Source organism: Nyctereutes procyonoides, unplaced genomic scaffold (genome assembly GCF_905146905.1).
Source record: "Nyctereutes procyonoides isolate TBG_1078 unplaced genomic scaffold, NYPRO_anot_genome, whole genome shotgun sequence".
Taxonomy (NCBI): Eukaryota; Metazoa; Chordata; class Mammalia; order Carnivora; family Canidae; genus Nyctereutes; species Nyctereutes procyonoides.
The window spans coordinates 7333357-7356008 of NW_026575129.1; the positions used below are offsets into that span (position 1 = coordinate 7333357).

At 39.6% G+C, this 22652-nt stretch overlaps 1 protein-coding gene across 2 annotated transcripts in view; it reads left to right on the plus strand.

Annotated features, from left to right (window-relative positions):
- VCAN (versican) overlaps nt 1-22652 on the plus strand; it is a 109853-nt gene that overhangs the window by 81762 nt on the left and 5439 nt on the right. For both annotated transcript variants that reach the window (XM_055342204.1, XM_055342205.1), the window contains 3 exons: nt 859-1017; nt 2329-2411; nt 19683-19827. In XM_055342204.1, coding sequence (XP_055198179.1) covers nt 859-1017; nt 2329-2411; nt 19683-19827 — 387 coding nt within the window. The remainder of the gene's footprint in view (nt 1-858; nt 1018-2328; nt 2412-19682; nt 19828-22652) is intronic.

Sequence of the window (22652 nt, forward strand, 5' to 3'; positions counted from 1 at the left end):
GACAACCTAGAATCTAAATAGTACAGCTGAAACTTCCTGACAGTGTAAAATTTAGGAGGATTTAAAAAATGCTCTCATCCCCCACTGGGATAGTGGTTATAGTGTGCTCATTACAGGAGAGAAAATACACACGTACATACAAAAACACAGACATGTGTGTGCTCGGCCTAGTGGAGCGTGGGGCATGCCGCTCAAGAACTGAGGTTGTTTCATTCTTAAAAAACTTCACATACTGGTGCCTTTGCGCGGGGAGTCCCCTCTCCTTCCTCTCCTTTGGGGGAAGGAGGCCCGCAGTCCCAGCGACATCCCAGATGCTGACTACCGGTGAAGGATTCTTTGGCTCTCTTTGTAAATCTTGACAAGAGCCTGTGGCCACCCAGCTCTCTCTCTGGGAAGTAGTAGAGGAACTACTCACAGAGCCTTTGAAGTCCTTATTCAAATAGAGCATTCATAATCCTATTAGCTGGAATTCTTATCTTATCACTTGAATGATTCTCTTCAGAAAAGTTGTGTTGGTGAGGACTTCGCCCTGGGTCCTTCACCAGGGAGTCAGTAGACACTGGGCCTGAGAAGTTTGGTCTGGCCCCTCTCTGCATTTGCTTTCCTGCTGAAACTGGCTCTACTCAAGGAAACTGCAGTTAGCTCCTTGCCTTTTTGGTCCAGAGACGTAGAGCCACTCACTCGGCAGGAGTCAGCTGTCTTTGTCATCCTTTGTCATCGCCACCAAATTGCATTAATACATAACTTCAGGGCCATTGCGTTGATGCCAGCTTAGGCCTTCTTCCTCACGCTTAGATCCATGAGGCCAGAGTGAGTGACGTGGGTGAGATTAAGGAGCCCCTGCCTTGTCTCTTCCAGACACAGAGACGTGTGACTACGGCTGGCACAAATTCCAAGGCCAGTGCTACAAATACTTCGCCCATCGCCGCACGTGGGACGCAGCTGAACGGGAATGCCGTCTGCAGGGCGCGCATCTCACAAGCATCCTGTCTCACGAGGAACAGATGTTTGTGAACCGTACGTACCAAACACACGCAGGCTTCCTGAAGCTTCGCTGGGACTCCCCATCTTCTTAGTGTTCTCCGTATCCCATTCTATAGATGTAGCCTTCTCCATTGTGGTTCAATTTCTCAAATCTCTCAACTACATAAAGTCACCCCCCCCCCCACGTGAGACCCCCCACTTTGAGAAACACTCAGCTGTAACAGAGGAAGGCATTTCCTGGTCTGCCAGCAGTCCTGGGTGAGACGGCATGCGATAGCTTGAGTTCCGTGACCCTGCCACTTGGTCATTCTCTGTCTTCCGGAAATGGCCCCTTCTTGTGGTTCCTTCCATCTCATTCTTCTCATGGCTGCCTTTGTAGTTCTAGTTCCAAGATGTGCATATGTTGTCTGGCCTTAAAGAGAAAATTGCTTTCATTATTTGTATTTTCATTATTACTTATTTTTATTTCAGTTATTTTTATCTAATTAAAATTGTAATTGTTGGCAGCACCCTAATCCTACCCACTGCACAAAACTGGTTCTCATCCAAGCTGCTAATGGTTTTAGGTCATAGAAAGTGGGCTTTCTATTAAGAACATGAAAAAAATGGAGACTGGAAGCCCGTGAAACTTACTACCAGAGCTGTTGAAGGACTCCTTCAACTAGAGCAAAGAGGAAGGCGGCTAGCTTTTATGTAGTGGATATCTACAAGTTTTTTGCTTATCAAGTATTGTTTGATGCTCTATTAAATATGTTCCCATAGTGCCTGCCGTCTTTTAGAAGTCTGAGTATTAATTTGCAATCTGTATGGAGGCTCATTGTGACTTTTTGCATGATATTCTTGCCAGCGACTCATCTCATGATGAAAGTAATTATTTTTGAAGATAATTTGGTAGAACTGTCTCATCTAGGTGTTCACTGTTTAAAGTGCTTTGAGAAGAAACATGTGGTTTCCAAAGCCAGACTAGCATGGGAATGATCTGTGACATTTTATTGGGTCACTGAATTTTTGCCAATGGCATAGCTTAATAATAATAACATAAGAAAGTTTTTATCATGAGTAAGGATGGAAAAATATTAATTATAGTAAACTGCAAGAGAAATTGTTTTCTTATGTCTGATATTTTACTGTTTCTCAGTCTTTGTGAATTAGTTTTTTAGTTTAAAGCACATTGGGCAGAAGAACAAAAGATAGTTAGTCTATGAGAGATTTTTATGAGCAACTAAACAAAAATCCAGCCAGAAAAGAGGATGCATGATTCACTCTGAAAATAATTTTCTTTGCTACATTTCATCCATATATGGGAAAGGTAGTAAAAAATATCTGTTATTTCCCTTCTCCTAGGTGTGGGGCATGATTATCAGTGGATAGGCCTCAATGACAAGATGTTTGAACATGACTTCCGTTGGACCGATGGCAGCACACTGGTAAGTGGCTCATGAAAAATGATACGGTTCCCGGAACCTGGTAGGGTGTACTGATTGCATGTTACAGAGGGTGTATTTGCTTTGCCTGGAGGCCAGTTAAATGACTTGCTCAGGGTCACTCGGTAAGGTAAATGAGTGTTAGAATAGGGTCCATGCGAACTGATCCACTACCAGTGCTCCAATCACGGTGACTCTCTTTGAAAGAGGACTGTATCACATTCCATTGAACTGGAAAACCACGTAATCAGGAGAAATGCCTCAGGTTTGTCTTTCAGATGGTTGTCTTTGCTTTTTATAGCTTAAAAAAAAAAAGGTGGGGGGAGAGAATAAATGCAAGAGAAAAGGCCTTAAAAAAATACTTTTCCCTCGTACATGATTGCATGGGAAATCTATGTGGCATGGCTCATTTTTATCCAAACCAAAGGGCTCATTTTTTCAATCTTAAAAAAGATTGCTGAATTTTGATCTGTGGATTTTCTTCCATTCAAACTCTGCTGACTAAATATGTAGTTTTTTAAGCTTTTTCTCTTTCTTAAAAAAAGGAGTGCATTGGTAATACTGGCCACAAACTTGAGTAGGCTGAAATAAGATTCTTCGGACAGCTGAACCTGTTTTGAGTCACCGCTCTGAATACATATGAGTGTAATTTTTTAGAAATAGTCCAAGTGTGGTTAGCTATACTAGTGGTTCTAGGCACTGGCTGTTCATTAGAATCACCTGGGGAACATGATTTAACAACTGGTGCCTAGCCATCAACTCAAACTCATTAAAGCAAAACCTTTGGCAGCTGGCTATATTTTCCATGTGTTCTCCAGGTGATTCTAAAATGCAGACAAGTCGGGATCCCCTGGGCTGGACAGTAAGTTAAGTTTAATTCTAAGTTAGATAAATAACAGGAAAAACTGAAAATAGTGTTTAAGCTCTTTTTGTGTCTGAGTTATTTAGGTGCCTAAATTTCATTTATTACTTGCCACTCATCTGGATTTAATGAGTTTGGCACAATTTTAAGTTCATCCTAGAACAGAGGCCAAAGGACTCTCAGCTTTTGGAAGTTCCACTCTGTGCTTAAGAAAGCTATTCCGTGTCTTTATGGACATACTCTTTGGTTCATCTTTGTGTCAGTTGCTATACTCAGCACTTTCATTTGTTTATTCCCCATGACGACCTTTAAGGGAATATGAAGTGTTTCACAGGTAAAGAAAGGGAAGGTCAGTTGGGTTGAGATTTTTGCCTAGAGTCACAATACTATTAGGTGGTGAAGCCAGTCTCCAAAGCCATACTTTATTCTGGCTGGCACCTCCTTGACTTGAAAAGATTTCCCTTATTACATTTTGCCTTGAGCAACCCTAAAATAAAGCCTGGCCTGCTCTCTCTCTGTCATCACTCCTTATGTTTAATCAGCACTATTTGTCATTCAGTTTCATAAGTAGGTCCTTTGGCAAGATGCAGAAAGAATAGTGAAGGTAGATTGTCCATAAAATATATTCCCAGTAAGATACATGAGCCACAGCCTCTGGATCAATACTCATTGTTTCCTAATTGTCCTAACTGGATGGTGTATCTGCAGTTGTTGCATCTGTATATTTTTATTTTGCAAAAATAAATAATGATTTCAGGGCAGATTATTTTGGTCAGTTAGATCATAGTGACTGGTAAGGGCATGAGTCCTTCTAGATGAATTTCAGTGGAAGATGAACTATTTTGATTTTATTCATTTAATTTATATTTGAACATAAAAGTTAAAGGATTTTTTCTGTTAAAACTGTCTTTATAATTTTGTTAATGTGTTTTACATAGTATAGGCATTTATCAAGTTTTCTTTTGTTGAATGAAAACTTCGTTTCTATGGGATAAGTTGGGTCTGAAGACCCACTCTTAATCCTCCTCCCACACACTTTCCCTTACACATAGCCCGCTGAGAAGTGCAGGTCCTGTGAGGTCCCCACTGTATTACAGAAGCTAGAATGCCAGGAACTCAGGTGGGGTTCGGTTGGTACTTACTTGTGCCTTGCAGACCTTGACCACGACTTATCTCAAAAATGTACCTGTATGTTCCTGCCCTGAACCTAGAATAGCTGTGTTTGGCCAGGTGTGCTGTATATTAAGTGTCATTTTTTACATACACACCAACCTGATTGGGTCAAGTCCCCAACTTCCAATCTGTTGTTGATTATTATAGAATTGATCTGTTTTTGTTCATAGAGTCTTTGTGTGTTTCTAGATATTTATTCTGGTCATTAGGGGTTCAGCTTTTCAAAGAAGTGGTTCTCTTGCTTGCTTTATATTTCTTATGGTGTCTAGGACAAGGCCCTGTACCACCTATGAGCTTGGTTAATGACACTGAATATCGGCTTATAGCTGGCAGCTGTGTGAGGCCTGTAAAAATATCTTAGGGAGCTTTTCTTTCCTGCCAGGTTGCCATTCAGGTGAGCTTCACTCATCAGATGTCATTATTCCACTATGCCAAAGCAAGCCAGTGCAACTATTTTTTTGTTCGTGTCCATTAATTTTAATGGGCTGTGAAAAATACTGTAAAAAAATTACTTAATTGTCATTTCCATGGTCTACACTGGTCCTAAAGTTGGTCAATAAATGAGCATTGCACTTTGCAAAAAACAAATCTTGATCTTCCCAGGAAATTTTCAGAGGAAGATGACATATCTCATGTAGATAACAGTACAAGGCAAACAAGAGCCTTACTCTAGTTTACATGTTTACATTTTTACGTTAAAACCTGAGGGTTATGAAGAGAGCATCCAGTGAGGGCTTCAGCTGGAAGAAGGCAGCAGACGAATTATATAAACAAGCAAAGTGTATCAAAGACATGACACAAGCAAATCCAGAAAGCAATCTGACAGACCTTTGGTTTCTTCTTAATTCCCTCTTTGTGTAAAATAAAAGTGTGCTAAGGAGTGTCCCTAACTTTGAACATTTTGGAACAGAAAAGACCATCTGCCCCACAGCCTGTCTCCCTCCCATTTGACTGATCTCTGGCCCACTCTGCTTTTGTAACCACCCTCGCCTCTTTCCCTTCCTTCCCGAGACAGCCTAGGTGTCTCTTAAACTCGTTTGTAGTTCTTTCTGCAGCCACCAGCCCCCTAACAGGTTCCATATGTCTGCAGGCTTTGAATAAAATAGTTCTTCTTGTTGCGCTGTTTACCCCAAGTGTCTTGCCTTTGAAAATATCCCCAATAGTAAACTCTGCGTCGGGGAAGGCAGTGTCTGCTTACACTTGGAAATGGTGTTACCTTGACTGTGTGCAATTTGAAGGCCTTTGTTTATGTTTTAGAGTGATTTCTCCTCTCTCCCCTTTGCTCCCATTTTTTTTTTTTTTTTTTTTTTTTTTTGGTTTGAAAGATTTATTAGGGCTTATTCTTCTTGGGAGGTAGAGCAGCATTAAAACCAAAAGAACCTCTGCTGTTTACCATATGTTATCTTTTGTTATTCAGCCTTACGAGTCAGTAAAAACAAACACGTTTATGTTAGGTTTTTCAGTCTCAATAATGTCTTTTCTTGATGTAATGAAACTATGCTTCCGGTGAACTTGTGGTATAATTATATCATATTTAACATGATTACGCTGTACAGCTAGACTAAGTCAATTTGTATGCTTGTACCAAATGATGTTATTAGGCTGAGTTATCTAATTGCCCTTACTCTTCAGATTCTGATCGACTCCTTCCACGTTATTGGCCCCAATAATACGGCAGCGATCACGCGCCAAATTCTGGATTTTGTTATATATTCAAAATCTTTTTTATTATCACTTGGGGTCTTGACCCATAAGTTTCACTAAAGTGTACTCATGCAGAGATTGAGTCTAGCCTTAACCTTGTGATTTCTATTAAGGTTATTTTCTCCTGACACATTTCAGTTTTTATTTTGTCACTTGGTTTTCGAATAACTAGTCACATTTCAGTTTGTCCCTGGGCTTTCTACTAATGAGTTATCCTTTAACTGGACTATTCATCTCTTAAGAGCGAAATGTCCCAAGTACTTTATTAGAAACTCTGACAAATAACTGCAATAATGAATTACTTTGCTTGCCACCCAAGTAATGTCTTCAAAGACACTAAGTTAAACCATCCAAGTTAAATACACATTAAAGCTGGCAAACTTAAACAAACATTTCTTATCTAGCTTCTCTACTTTTAGCTGACTTTTAAGTTCTTTCTTTAACCTAATTGTTAAATGAATGACTAGTCTGAAGTGTTTCCCCCAGGTCTGTTTTCCAGGGCCTGTGGCCTGCCTCTCCCCCTGCTCTGAACTCTTGTTACTCTCTTCTTGAAATTCTGCAACACCTTCCCCTTGCCTGCAGTGCACAATTCTAATTATTAGCGTGGCACGCCAAGCCCACCAGCTCTACCTGCCACTTCCTAAGCTGTATCATCTCAAAATACTCACAGTTCCTGGGATAAGTAAGCCATGGCATCTAAGTCCTGAAGGTCTTCGCATACTCTTGCCCTAGTGCTTAGAATGTTCTCATCTCTTGTCGGACTGTATTTAATTAACGTTGAAATGCCAAAAGTCTCCTTCTTCCTGCCAAAAGTCTCCTTCTTCCAGGAAGTCTTCCCCTTTGGGTGTGACTAGACTTCCTCCACTGTGTTCCAGAAGCCCCTGGTGTCCTTTTTCCATCCTACCACTGACCCTTGTGGGGCTGATTTCCTGACACTGAGCAGGGATTACCTTTCAGCTCTGTTTTTTCAGCACCTAGCAGAGTTGTTGACAAAAATAGGTACTTAATAAATGTTTTTGAATGATAACATTTAATACATTGCTCCAACAACTTACTCTGTTATCTTTTGAACCATGAAATGACCAAATGAAGTCTTTTGGTCGAACCTCTTTGTGACAATGCTTGTTCACCTAAGTTAAATAGTTTATTTAATGTTGTACCAGTGCGAAAAACTTAAAACATAATACGTGAGATTTCAAAAATGGTGAAAAGAAACAAAAACGTTCCCCCAAAACAGATATATATAGCTGAACATAATGCATCTTACAAAAGTTATTAACCCAGAGGAAAACAGATGTGCCTACTGGAAATGATGACAGTGTTGTCCATGGTTGTCCCAAGAATACATTTACAATAAACGCTGGGAAGAAAAAATGGAAAGCAAACTTTTCAGCCCCTGCCTCCCCTGCAGGTTGGAGTTATATCAGGGCAGATTTTCCATGAAGCTTGAGGAAACCACCAATTACTCAGAATTTAGAAGGAAGATTTTTTTTTCAAGATAGGCACATATTAAACTTTCTGAAGAAAAAGGACTTAAAAAAAAAAAAAACCCTTATTATCCAAATCCAAAAATGTAGTAAAACAAGCAAAAGAAAATCTTACTCCTGAATGTTATCAGATCGTTTTATTTTTTTATAGATCGGTTGACCACAGGTGAATTGGTTGCCTAAGGCTGGACAGACCTTCATTTATTCACCTTCTGTCCGAGTCTGGTCTTTTAAGCACAGAGGGAGTCAGACATGAGGGAACACTCTGGAATCATTTTTACGGCCCTATCTATGGGCTCCCTGTCTGAGCAAAGTCATTTTCACAACTTTCTTTTCAACTACAGACCATAGAGTGTCCATGGATTGCACAATTAGGGATTGGAAACTCTTAGGTGCCTTCGTGACACTACTTTGTATAATGTATCTCCCCAGCCAGATGGTTTAAAATCAACCTGTGGACCTCAGAGACTGAACCTGTTATGGTCTTGCTCCCTCCTCTCTCTGACCCTCAGAAATAAACTCTCCCAAGGGGAGAATTTGGACCTTTCTCTCTTCTCTTTAGTGAGTTTGTGTAGCACCATCAAAGCTTACTCCTCACCACTGGGGACTGGATGCTTCAGCGGATCAGAAGCAGCCACTTCAAAGAAAAATGTCACCTTAGATAGTGTTGGCCAGAGGTTGAGGATTGAACGGAACTGACAACCCAGTTCCCTTTTAAAATGTTGAGGAACCTTTAGAGAGTTTGATTTGTTTGGCGGGGGGGGGGGGGGGGGGGGGGGGGAGGGTCCTTGACGTTACTCATAGGCATTTTAAAAAAAACATTTTCTGCGTGTCTTTCACATTTTCCTTCAGTCATCCCTATTCTGTGGGCACCTTGCTGCTCCCTGAGAGGCTGCGGCTTGTCAGCTTCTTGGGAGGTAGTCATGGCCTCCTTGACTGTCAGCGTCTGCTGGGGAAGACAGGAAGACTTCTTCTCCCCTGCACTTGTCTGAATCTAACCAGGAAGTTCTCAAGCAAGTTACTAATACACAGAACCAGAAATATCTTATTTTCTAGCTCTGACCAACTCATCTTACCCCTTGACTGTCGTGAAAGAGGTTGCAGAAGGCTAATTGGTAGCCTTCCACGCTTAAAAAAATCCTACTTGAAAAATATTTCTGGAAGATAACTGAATTTTGCAGTTTTTTTAAATTGTCATTTTGATAAGCATGGTTCAGCCCTGGCAAGCTGGCACACCTAGAACTTGGGCCACCGCACCAGGTTACCCTCCTGGTTCCAGTCAATGCATGAGAATAGCCAGGTTTGTGGATTGACTTCAAATACAGAGGCCCCATTACTTTTTTCATAAATAAACATGTCAGGCTGTCACGCAAAGTAATGTGAGAAAACCCAGCTTTGAAAAAGAGGTAGGAACCATAAAGGAATAGCCCTTAACTCAGGAAGAGACACTTGAAAGGGGCAGAGAAAATGAGTAACAAGTTGCAGGCCATAAACCATTATTTTTTTCCTGCAGGAATGCATCATTATTTCCCTTTTATAAACACGGAGGTCCCTATCCTCCTCCCTCTCCCAGATGGCTTGGACACGGAAAAGAGAATCAAGAGAAAGAATTAATTCCCAGTGTTTTCCAAGCTTGTCTGTAGGTTTCTGGTCATTTGAAAGGATTGCCCATGATCTGGCAGAGAACAATGCAAAATGATACCCCCCCAACCAAAAACTTCCAAGTTTTACTTTTTTCTGCCTGAAAACATCAGAAGACTTTCTGCCAAGGATTTGCAGACGGGTGTGTGTCAGCTGTGGTGCAGCCCGAGCTCCCAGTCAAATGCCACTTGTCTGTGAACAAGTCACACTGCATATCAGCAGTAATTTAATTATGTCGAACCTCACAGCTTCACTATATGAACCTACAAGCCAAGGAAAACATATGCTCTTTCCTCCTCCTTCAGAACATTACTCATGAGTGGAAGGGTTTGCAGTTTCTGTTCTGCAAAAGACCACTGAGCTCCCAATAAGCATCTTTACTCGGGTTGCAGTTCAATCTGATTTGACACCAAGGACTGGTTGTTGGGGTCCTATGTGTGAATTATAGCAGGTCCTAGAGTAGTCCTGGGACGCGAAGGCTGCACCCTGGCCTTGCCTTGACTTGAATGCGGTGAGCCCAGGGTGCATCACACAGCTGGAGGGACGGACACTTACCCATGGCTGCAAAATCACTCCATAATCGACAGGATTATCCTTAAAAAAAAAAAAAAAAAAAGATCAGTGCAGTAGTTCCTTCTCACTGATGCTTTTCTAGCAGTGCTCTACGCAACTCCCAAATCCCGTACAGATATGGTTAAATGTGATCGCTAGTTACTCTAAGGCAATTCGTGGAAAAGGCAAACAGAAATGTGGAATGGGTCTTGGCAGTCTCCCACTGCCTGGGATGGTTAGCACTTCCTGACCGAAGATCTGTGCAGAGGAGCTTGGGCTGAAGGAGCCACGGGCACCATCTGAGGGGGGCAGTGCAAAGGGCTCTGCAGGGCTCTGGCTCCCACTCCAAGGGCTCTCACAGTGGGGGGAACTCACATCCTTTGGAAAATTTGGAATTGCAGCCCTGTAGGGCAGTGAGCTCACACTATTACACGAGACTAGTGCTGGACTCCAGAGCTGCCAGATTGTCTGTCCCGCACAGAGATTTGCCAGCTAGGAAAATAACGGGCATATTGCCACTTTTACAACCATCAGGAGACCCCAAGTTAGCTTTTCTGGCCTTCATATTCGTGTTTGTAGGTCCAGCTCCAGCCTGCCAGCCCAGGGCAGTGCCACCAAAACAAATGTCCCTTTCTCTGTTAAAACAAAGCTGTTCTTTAAATTTTTACCTTGTGGTCTTTGACTAAAAGACAACAGCAAGACCATAACCTCCCCTAAAACACAAATAAAGAAGGACCCAGACCAGGCTAACCGTAAGCAAGCACTATCTCTCCTGGAAGGCAGGTCTTTTGCCTCTAGGAGTTAAGTAAAACAGAGTTCAATATGCCCCCCACAGACTGGAAACAAATGCCTATTGTGTACCACAACCATCTGGGGGTGGGGGGGGAGGCATTTTAAAGTCACCAAATGTTTTGATTTCTTTAATAAGTAGTCCTCCTAACTTCCTTGCAGATAACCGTTTGACCTATGTTCTGAAAGGCTGTGGGTAACCCAGAGTGATTATTCGGAGCTCTTTATTTGGTGAAAAGGTGGTTTTCTTATCAGCATATGTTTCAAATGGGGAGGCAGTCCTCTCAGAAAAGTGTTTTCTATTTGTGGAGGTTGCTTTTGTACTTGGTGGTTGGTTATCTGTTTCCCCTTGGCGTCCACTGCCTTGGGTATGACTTGTAGCTGTGAGAGTCCAGGGGCGACACTGACCGTTCCAGGAGACGAGAGGGGTTTGCACACACAGAAATCAGCTTTTAGTACAGGTGCCACTTTTTATGGCGAGTCTAGACTGGGTTTTTACTTAAAAACAACAACAACAAACCTACATGTGAATCACACTGTAGACACTGATTTGCATGCATGGGTGTTTGCTTACCACCTGCCCTGTTGCGAGGATTTGGGGTGGATATTACACATATGGCTTTGCTTTTGATGTGATGTCACCATTGATGTAAATATAAATAATCTGATCATTTCAAAAGACAAAATGGAGAAAAACTATTGTGGATGAACTTCCCAGTCAGATAGAAAAATTCAGATTATAGCTGCCGTGACCTGTAGTAAAAGAGAAGGCAACCAGACTGGTAAATACGGTTTAGCAGAGGGTCCATCCAGCAAAGTATTCTCTTCATGCTTTCCCTCACAAACTCAGAGGACATATCACAGATAACCCTTTAATCCAGCCACATGAAGCGAATAGTCATGATTTGGGAGGTGGTGTAAATTCTGCGAAGTGACTTAGGTGGTCATTCCTAATATAATCGTGGGTGGAGAGTGTCACCTAGTGGCCATATTGTGTTTTGTGTTTCAAGATTTCGCCTCTGCGGAGCTCTGCTTAGATCTAGGAAGAGTAGTATTCCCCATGAAGTAAGTTCCTGCAGTTTTGAGCTTAAAGATTCTAGTATGGTTTGCATTATATTGTGAGCCGGAAAGCTGAATGTGAAATTAGATGATTTTTCAAATGCAGTGTGAAGCTAACACATGGAGTCACGTGCTAAGTCCTAGCAACCAAGGCAAATAGTAGATCCAGTCCTTCCCATATCTTCACTTCATACACAGTCATAGGACACAGTGGAAAGTTTTCCTTGGCCAGTTCCACTGATCAGTGAACCTAGAGAACTTGTTTAGCTTTCTTATGAAACCGTTTCACAGTGAATTAAATTCGCAGTGTTTGTGGGGACGGGCAGCAGTTAGAAAGCAGTGACTGGCCTGCTCATGGAAAAAGATTCTGAATTATAGCTGGAGGACTTAGTAAGTCTTCTTAACAATTACAATAATACATTATGTCATAGGACAGCTTCACTGGACAAATGTCAAGAATGGTTTTTTATCAATGGAATGTGTGTGTTTAATTGTTTCAGTGTCCTTGGCAAAATCCGTAAGAGTTCTAAAATATAGAGGCTTGATTGGCCATTTAAGGTGATCTGCATTATAGTGAGTTTTAAGAATAAAAAGTGACTCCATCTAAGCTGAAAAATCACAACCAAATATGTGGATAAGTAGCTGATACATAAATAAATAGATGATAGTAAGGCCCTTGGCAGCTGCAGACTCAAGATTTGCAGTTTCAGTTACACATGAGAGACTCTGCAGATCCACAATATGAAATAATATGTATTTTTTCTCAGGTACAAATTCAGACTGTACTCAGTGGTCGGCTAGTGTGTAAGAATTGTTCAGTGAGCTATCAAATCTAATGGACAGCTCAGTTTTAGCATCTCAAGAGTCCTATTGCTATTATTTCTCTATTTAACCATTTTGAATCTTCTGTGTTGTATTTATGGTGGGAACCTATCTGTGGAAATAGGGGCATCTCTAAAGATCTTGGATAATTCTTCCCTAGGGCCAAGAAGTATTATATTTGTGTGTGTGTGTGTGTGTGTGTGTGAGAGAGAGAGAGAGAGAGAGAGAGATAGTGGTCAATCTTATATCTCAAAAAGATGAACTTCAGTTTTGTCTAGTGTCTGTGAAAATTCTGTTTTCAGTGGAGAGGAAGGGAAATCAAGAGATTCTAAACAGTATCTTAACTTTTTAGGGAAGTAGTTAGTGCCAGTGATTATTCTTTGTAGTTATTTGAACAAGCTAAGAAATTGTAAAAACTCAATGAAAAGACTTGGAAATGGGTCAAATATTATGGAGAAGGATTAATTGTCAATTAAGTTTTGATAGGACCAGTTGCTTTGGAGTCTTCTTCATTTTAAGATGCTGATAAAAGGGAATCAAAAACAAGAGCTTAATGTTCTGGAGTTTCTTTCTCCACTAGAGGTTGAAACATGACCTTGTACCTGCAAAGTTTTGATTTTCTCTTGTAAAGACTTTTTTTTTTTTTTAACTTGATACAGGAAGACATACTATTTGGAATGTTGCATGGAGGAATAAGACTAAGTCATTGTGTGCTTCAAGAACCTTCCTTGCTCCAGTCTTTCCTTTTCACCACCTAGCTGTTTGCATTTTTCTTCATAAATGGATTTGCTTGTATGTGTTTCAGTAAAGGACCAGCTGGGATGGGACTGTCACAGCAGCAACTGATTAATACTGGATATCTTGTTTCATTTCTCTCACTGAGAGCCATGCTCAAAGCTGAACTCAAGAAACTCCTTTTTTAAAGCAAAGCAACTGGTTTATTTCTAGACCTTCTATATTTCTGAAATGATTTTTTTTAACCTCAGAAAAAAGACAGTTATCCATTTTTGCATAAGGAAAAGGTCAATTGGTCACATTACATTTTTATCATGACTGTTTTGCTCATGCTTGTGATACTAGTTATCTGCTGAGATTTTAGGGCCATTGATCATGGCCGTGTGGTGTGTATTTTAAAGATAAAAGATCGTCCGGTATCTCTGAATGATACTTGGGACTCCTAGACACTACATAATCCGAGATTTAACTTGAAAGGACTTAAACCTTGTCTAACTTTAGTAGATTGCTAATAACCTTCAAAAATAGAGACCCCCACCTCCACCCCCTGCCCACCCCAAATGCTCACACACTTTACCCTCCTCGGTGTGTTTATGGAATGAAGTTGGAGACTTGCAAAGAGCTGAGAGGAGAGAATAGCTCTTCAGCCATGCTGCTTGGGAAAAATTAGTCAAGTCCCTTGTAGGTCTGTGGAATTGAGGTCACTCTCTGAGAGTGAAGAATTTTGGCAGGCAGGGAAGTCCTGTGTGTTCCAGAAGACCTGCAGATTAATTCTTCGCTTTTATATTAATGTGAGACAGAAACAAATTTTTGACAATGAAATACAGATTATTTGGAAGAAAATAAGCTAAGCATATATAAAGTTTCATAGACTTTTGGATCTATTCTGAGTTTTTCCTCTCAGTATTAGGATTGGTTCAAAATGAATTCTCTGGTTTGGAGAGACAATTTTCATATGAGAGAAGCATGCATGCTTAGCTGTTGGATTTTGGCCAGGGTGTGTGTGTGTGTGTGTGTGTGTGTTAAATATTGTATTTACTTATTTGAGCATGAGCAGGGTAGGGGGTGCAAAGGGAGAAGGACAAGCAGTCTCCCTGCTGAGTAGGGGAGATCTTGATCTGAGCCCAAGGCAGATGCTTAACCGACTGAGCCACCCAGGTGCCCTGGCCAAGATATTTTGAATCATTTTATGCTTTTGGCAGCCAACTTGTTTGAACCCATTTGGGGGAAAAAAGAAAGAGAAAACAATAACTGAAAAGTTACTAAGTCCAACTTAATTGAAATGGTTGTCTTTTTCGGCACTTTTGTTTTTTACAGAGACAGAGAAGGGTAATCTAACTGGAGCTCTAAGAGTAACTTTTGTCATGTGATATATAACATTAAGGAATTTCAGACTGATATAAAATAATTATCTCTTAATAAAGTGCAAGTCTGTTGTAGAATATGTAGAAAATTGTATACCTTGAGCGGGCTTTCCTCTACATCAACTAGTTGAGTTTTATGTCATGATTTTCTCTGCCATCGAAGAGAGTGAAAATGCAAAGTAATTTAGAATTCTCTTTTTAGACAGTCTTGACTTTTTTTCTGGTTTCTGGGGGAGGCAGTGAGAGTTTGGGGTTTGGGTTGAGGAACATGAGTCTCCGAGACACAGACAAACGTGCAGAGGTCTGATCAGCATTTGACTTTGTCAATGGTGTTGAAATGAATTCTCTGCAAACCATGCTGGCTTTTTGGAATAATTCTTAGTTTGTCCATCCAGCCCTAGAAGAGGGTTGATCTAGGGTAGACTACCCAGGGCGTTTGCTTGTAATCCCAAATGAAGAGAAAAATGACAAGATGGGAGTGGGGCATATTTCTCTGCTCATTCCAAGAATCTACATTTCTGTGTGTATAAGACACTGCCTGTATGAGAGAGGCTCTATCACATTCTTATAACTCCGAATTGATTTCCTGAGGAGAGATCTCTTTCTAACATTTAACTTTAGTGAAAAAAATACATTTTTAAACCTGAAGTCAACGATTTATTTTTTTATACCCTTTCCCTCGCAAGTGATATTAAAAATAAAGCTGTAAAGAATTCAAGAGGAAACAAAGAAGTTATTCAGAACACTGAAGTTTCCTTTGCTAAGCTAGTTAGGCAATAACATGGAGCAAAATCAAAGCATCCTAGCCAAAATAAATCTGCACAATGGAGCTATCAGATATGAGGTAATAGTGTGACATGCCTGTGGGTATCAGACATTCTTGTAAAAACCACAGGCCCAAAGTTTGGTCCCGCACCATTAAGCCACAGTTCAGCCAAGCAACAACACAGAACGCAGGTTTTAAATCACTGTTGCAAGCCAAATGTAATTCCCACCGAAAACAATTAAATCTTTTACCAGAGGTCTGAGTCTGGGCAGCTTAAGCCCTGAGAATCACTTTAGTGGCATGGAATCTGAATCTCATTTCACTGTGAAAATGAGACGGTCATTGTTCGGATCAGGAGGGAACGTCAGCTGCAGTGGCAGTCAAGTAACTGGTCAGTTGAAGTGCTGTTTGTTGAGGTTAGATTAGAAAAAGGTTAGCTAAGAAATTTATGTTTCTTCCTGAGAGCTGCATAGATCCTTTTACCATGTTCATTTTTACTGATTAGAAACATAATTCGTGCTCACTCTAGGGAGGTGGAGAGCATATAAGAATGTATAGACTAAAATATCATCTCTGTCTCATATAACTCAGATATGAACTTTGTCACATTTCACTTCATTTCCTTTGGTCTTTCACAGACATGCACATGGGTTCACACACGCCTGCTGCTGTATCTGAGAGTGTGTAGAATTTGGATCACTGTGTATTTTTAGTATTTTGCTTTTTAATTTTAACTTAACACTTCTTTTAGTATTTTGCATCTCCTTGTATATTTTTCACAGACAAGATATTTAATGGTTATATAATATGCCACTTGTCTGACCATACCCATGCCATAATTTATTGAGTATATATTAACTGCAAAAGATTTTTACCCATTTACTGCTAGTATAAGTAATATTTTAGATAAACTATTGTTTACATCTCTGATTACTCTTTAGGATAGAATTTTAGAAGTGAAATTTGGGGGTCCAAGGGTTGGAACTTTTTGAGGCTCGTGATAGGTATTACCTACCAACTGTTTTCCAGAATGGTTATTGCCTGTCTCACCATCATTGCCATTTGGGAGCAGCAAACATCTTCAATTAGAAGTAGAAATGGATAAGGAAGACTGCAACACAGGCTGTTGTTCACTATTCCCAAATATCTAATTATTTATTAAATATTACCAGTGTGTGCCAAGCATAATTCCTGGCCTTGAGGATATACTAGTAAACAAAAGAACCCCAAATTCGTGTCTTCAATGAGCTTACATTCTACTAAGGAGAAGATCATACAATACATAAATTACACAGGACATTAGAAGTTAATAGTTGTTAAGACAAATAAAGCAAGGAAGAGATGTGAGCAGTGTGAGTAGGGGCAAGGAAGCAGGGAGCGTTGCACATTTGTACATTCTATGGAGATGTTGGAAAATTTTCCATCTTTGAGGACTTTTTTACTCATTTCCTATAAGAGGTTAGTTAGAAAGTAACCTAGAAATTATTGAGCTCCAAAATCCATAAGTGTTTGGGGAATTCTAGAACCTTTGGCCATTAAAAATATTAAATACAGATCTTTGTTAGTTTCAAGGAATTCCTATTCCTTTATTAATTTAATTTAGTTTAGTTTAATCATTTTTATTTTGATCCTGCTTTACTTTGTCTGTTAAAGACCACTTAGTTATGTTTCAGCAACAGGCTGAATATGATTTATATCTCTGCTTTCTTGTTCCATTTCCTTATTATCTATTTAAAAAGAATAGCAAAACCACACACACGCAAAAAAAAAAAAAAGGCTTCATGGGTGGAGGGTGAGAGATGATAAGGGAAGGGAAGTTCACAAGGAAAAGGAAAATAGAGAATTAATTAGAAACTCATTTTAGAGCAAATATCAGTTCCTGGTTGCAGGGAGACCTGCCAGTCAAAGATGCTTTGGTGAGTATGGTCCTGTGAACATCCTACCCAAGGCTGTCTGGGCAGTAACTCTGCGGTACCATTGAGGCTACTAGAATTGGATTTCAGTCCATATAATTCCTGGATTTCTACCAGAAAAATAAAAACACTTTTCATTCTGTGTTTTGCCAAAAACAAACCCCTCCCCACCCCCAACAAAACAAAACACCACAATATCTTTATTAAGCTTACCTTGGTTCTGTGCATTTTATTACTTTCCAAAGACTTTTTTTTTTTTTTTTTTTTTACATAGCAGGGATCTCTTATCTCCTATCTTAATTTTGGCATGATTCAGGAGGATTTTAAAGCAAAGCTAGGCAAAGAGATTGAAGGAAAAGTAAGTAAGTCTCGTAATCCGTAGGCTTTCAAACTATAGATCTTCTCACAAATGATTTTATCAAAGATCAAGGTTGTTTTTTTTTTTTTGTTTTGTTTTGTTTTTTGTTTTTTGGCCACACTTTTAGTTTTAAAAGCTATTTGTTTTTCTGAGAAGAAAGAAAAAATACAAATATTTTCTAATCTATATACTATATGGTTTTAAAAGACATAAGAGTAGCCATGATGTTATGTTTTTTCTTTCTTTCTTTTTTTGGGGTGTGGGGAGGCATGCCCTGAATTGGAAACAGTTGCCTTCGTCTTTTTTTTTTAAATTTTTATTTATTTATGATAGTCACACACAGAGAGAGAGAGAGAGAGAGAGAGAGAGAGAGGCAGAGACACAGGCAGAGGGAGAAGCAGGCTCCATGCACCGGGAGCCCGACGTGGGATTCGATCCCGGGTCTCCAGGATCGCGCCCTGGGCCAAAGGCAGGCGCCAAACTGCTGCGCCACCCAGGGTTCCCTGTTGCCTTCGTCTTACGTACAATTCTTTCTTCTTGGACTTTATCATTCCCAAATAAAATCTCTTAATTAATTGTTTTAAGCAACAGACTTATTTTAAATATAATTCAAGGAAAGACAAATCTGTAGGCATGGAAAAGATAGTCATATTAGCCATCTTCACATAAATCTAAACCTGTCCTTCTACTAAGTGAAGGCAGTTTGTCTCCACCAGTGCTGTCAGCATTAGATGTGATATACAACATGACAGTAGGCAAAGCGTATTGAAAAAGTGATTATCAAGTTGAGCCAGAAAGGTAGAAAGACACTGAATAAATGTGTCCCATATCACATTCTAGTTACAAGGAACCCAAAACTAGAAGGTCACTCTCTGAATTATAGTCCAAAGTTTATTATTTTTGAATAGGCATAGGGCCTGTGTTTTTCATATACTTACTAGTTATGGAAAAGCATCTTAAAGTATTAAGAAATTGAATATAAACCTCAGAGTCCTGAGTGCTTTGCATCTCAGAGGCCCAAGTTACCCCAATCCTGTTGGATTCTTGTAAGAGATAATACATACCAAGCACCTAGTAGAGAGCTTCATCCGTTATAGGTGCTAAATAAATGACAGGTGTTACTTTGGTGGAAGAGAGCACGAGCTGCACACCTGTGAGTGGGGGGAAGGGCCAGAGGGAGAGACTCAAGCAGACTCCCCACTGGCCGTGGAGCCCATGAGATCATGACTTGAGCTGAAACCAAGAGTCAGATGCTTAACTGACTGAGCTGCCCAGTGCCCTAAAGTAAGATATATTTTTAAAAGCTTATCGTTTATATCAATATATTTAAATGTGATAAATGTTTTTATTAAGAGAATACAACTTCCAGTTTAGATCGTAAACCAAAACTTAACTGTATGGTGCAGATAGGAATCACATCTAAAACCTTACTCAGGAAGGTTAAATATAAAATGATGGGTATGTGTATATTGGGTAACTATAAAAAATAGAGCAAACATCTCAATTTTTTTAACCAAATTCACGAACTTAGATAAAAACAATCGCACAATAAGGCAAGAAAACGTACATTATAGTGATAAAGATGTTAAAGGAAAAATGAAGATCCTATTGCACTATAATCACAACTACATAACATTACACATGCACTTAAGGCCTAGGAGGAAACATGACAGGGTCACAAGATTAGGGATTCTTTTCTCTACTTCCACTACTATTGTTACATTTAATAATAATAACATTATTAAATTTCTTAAATTGAGCATTGATTATATATTTAGAAATCTAGGATAACTAGAACAAAATTTCTCAGATCTATCTCACTGCTAAAGGGGGGCAAATACATATTTGTTGAAGAGAGACTTTGAGATACATAATATATTTTCCACTCAGTGTAAAAATCTCTTTCTTTACCATTAGAATGATTTCAGTTAGATAGTTCATAAGAAGTTGTTGTTGTCCTAATTCCATTGTGACGTCAAGACTTGTCAACTTATCATTTGCTCCTTTTTACGACTCAAGTTAAGCTCTGTTCTTCCTCCTTTTTCACAGCAATATGAGAACTGGAGGCCCAACCAGCCGGACAGCTTCTTTTCTGCTGGAGAGGACTGTGTTGTAATCATTTGGCATGAGAATGGCCAGTGGAATGATGTTCCCTGCAATTATCATCTCACTTATACCTGCAAGAAAGGAACAGGTAATGATTAGTTAATAATGCACACTTAATCTGCATTATTATCAAGCGAATTCAGGAAAAAATCCACTTGATTACTTCAAGACATGAACTGGATGTCACTACAGCATCTCTTGCTGCCCCTGGAATATTTCGCTCTTCCAATACATTTGAAGTTTGTTTTCAGTAATGTCTTTACCTTAGATTTCAGATGCTAAAATAACAATGTAGCATTTATATTAAAAAAACAAGCAAACAACAACAAAAAAAAAACAAAAAAAAAATACCTGGCAGTAGCTTTAAGAAAAACAGTGTCAGTCCAAGAGCCTATCCACCTGCTTATTCTGATGAGGAGAACATTTAAAAAAAATTAGTTGTCAACATTTAAAAACTGGGATGTATTATAAAATGATCTGAATTTTTTACTTTTCAAAAAAAAAAATTAGAACTGGTACCATTTGGTCCATGTTCAAATTTATCAGTGCTCTGAAGTGCTGGAGCTGAAAACCACTGCTCTCCTTCAGTGGGGATTGTAGTCTCTAGCTTTGTTCCTTCTCTCCTTGTGGCAAAATGCCTGGTCTTTGTAGGCATTTGAATTTTTTAACCATTCCCTTAGGAGCTCCTAGCACGGAAACAACATTACTGTATCTCTGGTTGATACCTTCAACACATGATAAAATAATAACATTTGAAATGTAAGCTCTGTCATGAGATTTGCTTAGTCAACATCAAACAGATAAAATGAAGAATGCTGATTTTAAAAAGTGTTCATTACTGACCAATTTGTTTGAATTTCCAAGACACGCTGTGTAGACTTCTTCCTTTAAAAAATAGGAATTCCATCAAAATCTTTTAACCTGCTTACAATTGATAATGGTGTTAGAACATGAAAATTTAGCCTCTAAATGTACCCAGACCTTTTCATCAAGTATGAGTACAAATGCAAAATATGAAATCCACTTGATTTGTCTTTGGATAAAAAAAAATAATCAACTAAAAGTACACACTCTGTAGATGTTTTGGCAAAGACTTAAACTCTAATAGTAAGACATTCTATCAGAAGAAAGAAAACGCTGAGATGCAGAGAGCTAGGATGAAACTCAGCTGTGAGCCAGGTCACTCTCTCTGCTGTTCTCTTACCTAAAGCAAAAATGATTGTGAACAGCCTTTCTGCGTGAGCGGCTTCCCTGGCTCTGTGCATTACTCGGGCACTTTTGCCACAAGACTTGTGAAAATAGCAAATCAAGTATTTGCTGTTTTCCCTGCTTCTAGCATCAGAAGTCTTTAATGAACTGTTTGTCTCAATCTGAGAGTGACGTTTGCCTGGTTAGATCTCCAGATGTTCCCTGGAGTCATGCTTTCCCCTTTGTGGTCAAACATTCTTCTATTTCCCCTGGGTGCTTTGTTTTGTTTTGTTTTGTTTTGTTTTGTTTTTCACCCTAAAGTAGGGTTTCTCAACAGTAGCACTCTTCATCTTTTGGTCCAGAAAAATGCTTACTTGTAGTGGCTGTCCTGTGCACTGTAGACGGTTTCGCAGCATTTCTGCCCTCCAGGCACTGAATGCCAGTAACAGTCTTCTCCATCCACATCCACCTTCTTTGCCTTGGAATAAGCGTCAGTGTCTCTCGACTTTACCCCCATCCCTAGATGGGGGGGGGGGTGGCGAGGAAGAGAACTGCCCCCAGGGTGACCATCACAGCCTACAGCCACAGACGTTTCACAAAAACAGCACGTTGGTTTACATTTCCTGAAGGGGAAAGAGATTTAGAAAACATTGGCTCCACCTCACTAAAGGGGAAACCAAACCAAACAAAATGATTATTTTATTTTATCTTCCTACTGTCTGATTTTTAGTCATAGAGACTTAACTTTTTGGTAATCAATACTCTGGGGAATTTTATGAATGCCTATAGACTTTTATAAAAGACTCGTTTATTTTTTCAGATTATCTTAGATACCTTCAACCAGACAGACCTAAGTAATTCTTTCAATTAAATACTTGGAAAGAGGATTACAGTATATGTAAAAGGCATTTTTCCCAGTTTTAAGAAGACATAATTGACATTAAGTTTAAGGCATACCACGTGGTGGCTTGACTTACATGTGTTGTGACATGATTACCGCAGGTTGGCTGACATCCATCTTCTCACATAGATAAAAAGAAGAGAAAGAAGAAAAGAAGAAAGGGGAAAAAATTTTCTCCTTGTGATGAGAACTGTTAGGATTTATTATTTGCACATCATACAGCAGTGTTAGCCACAGTCATCATGTTACATTGCGTCCTTAGTCCTTATTTATCACATAACTGGAATTTGTTGTACCTTTGACCACTTACAAATCCCCCACCTCCTCCCGCCCCCCCAACTGGTAACCATGTGTCTGATCTTCTTTTCTGAGTCTGTTTGGTTTTTTTTTTTCTCCTCTTCCTGTTTTTTTATTTGTTTTAGATTATACATATTTAGATTTTTAGATTTGCTTTAGATCCCACATGGAAAGGAAACCATATAGTATGTCTCTTTCTCTGACATACTTCACATGGCTTAATGCCCTCCAGGCCCATCCGTGTGGTCACAAATGATAGAATTCCACTTTTTATGGCTGAGCAATATTCCATCGGACGCCTGTGTATATATAGCACAGCTGATTTACGCACTCACTCATTGGTGGACACTTAGGTTGACTCCCTGTCTTGGCGGTAGTAAGCAGTGCTGCAGTGAACACGGGCATGTGGGCATCTTTTTGAGTTAGGATTTTTGTTACCTCTGGATATGTTCCCAGAAGCAGAATTACTGGATATATGGCAGTTCTATTTTAATTTTTTGAGGATTCCCCCAAACTTCCTCCGACTT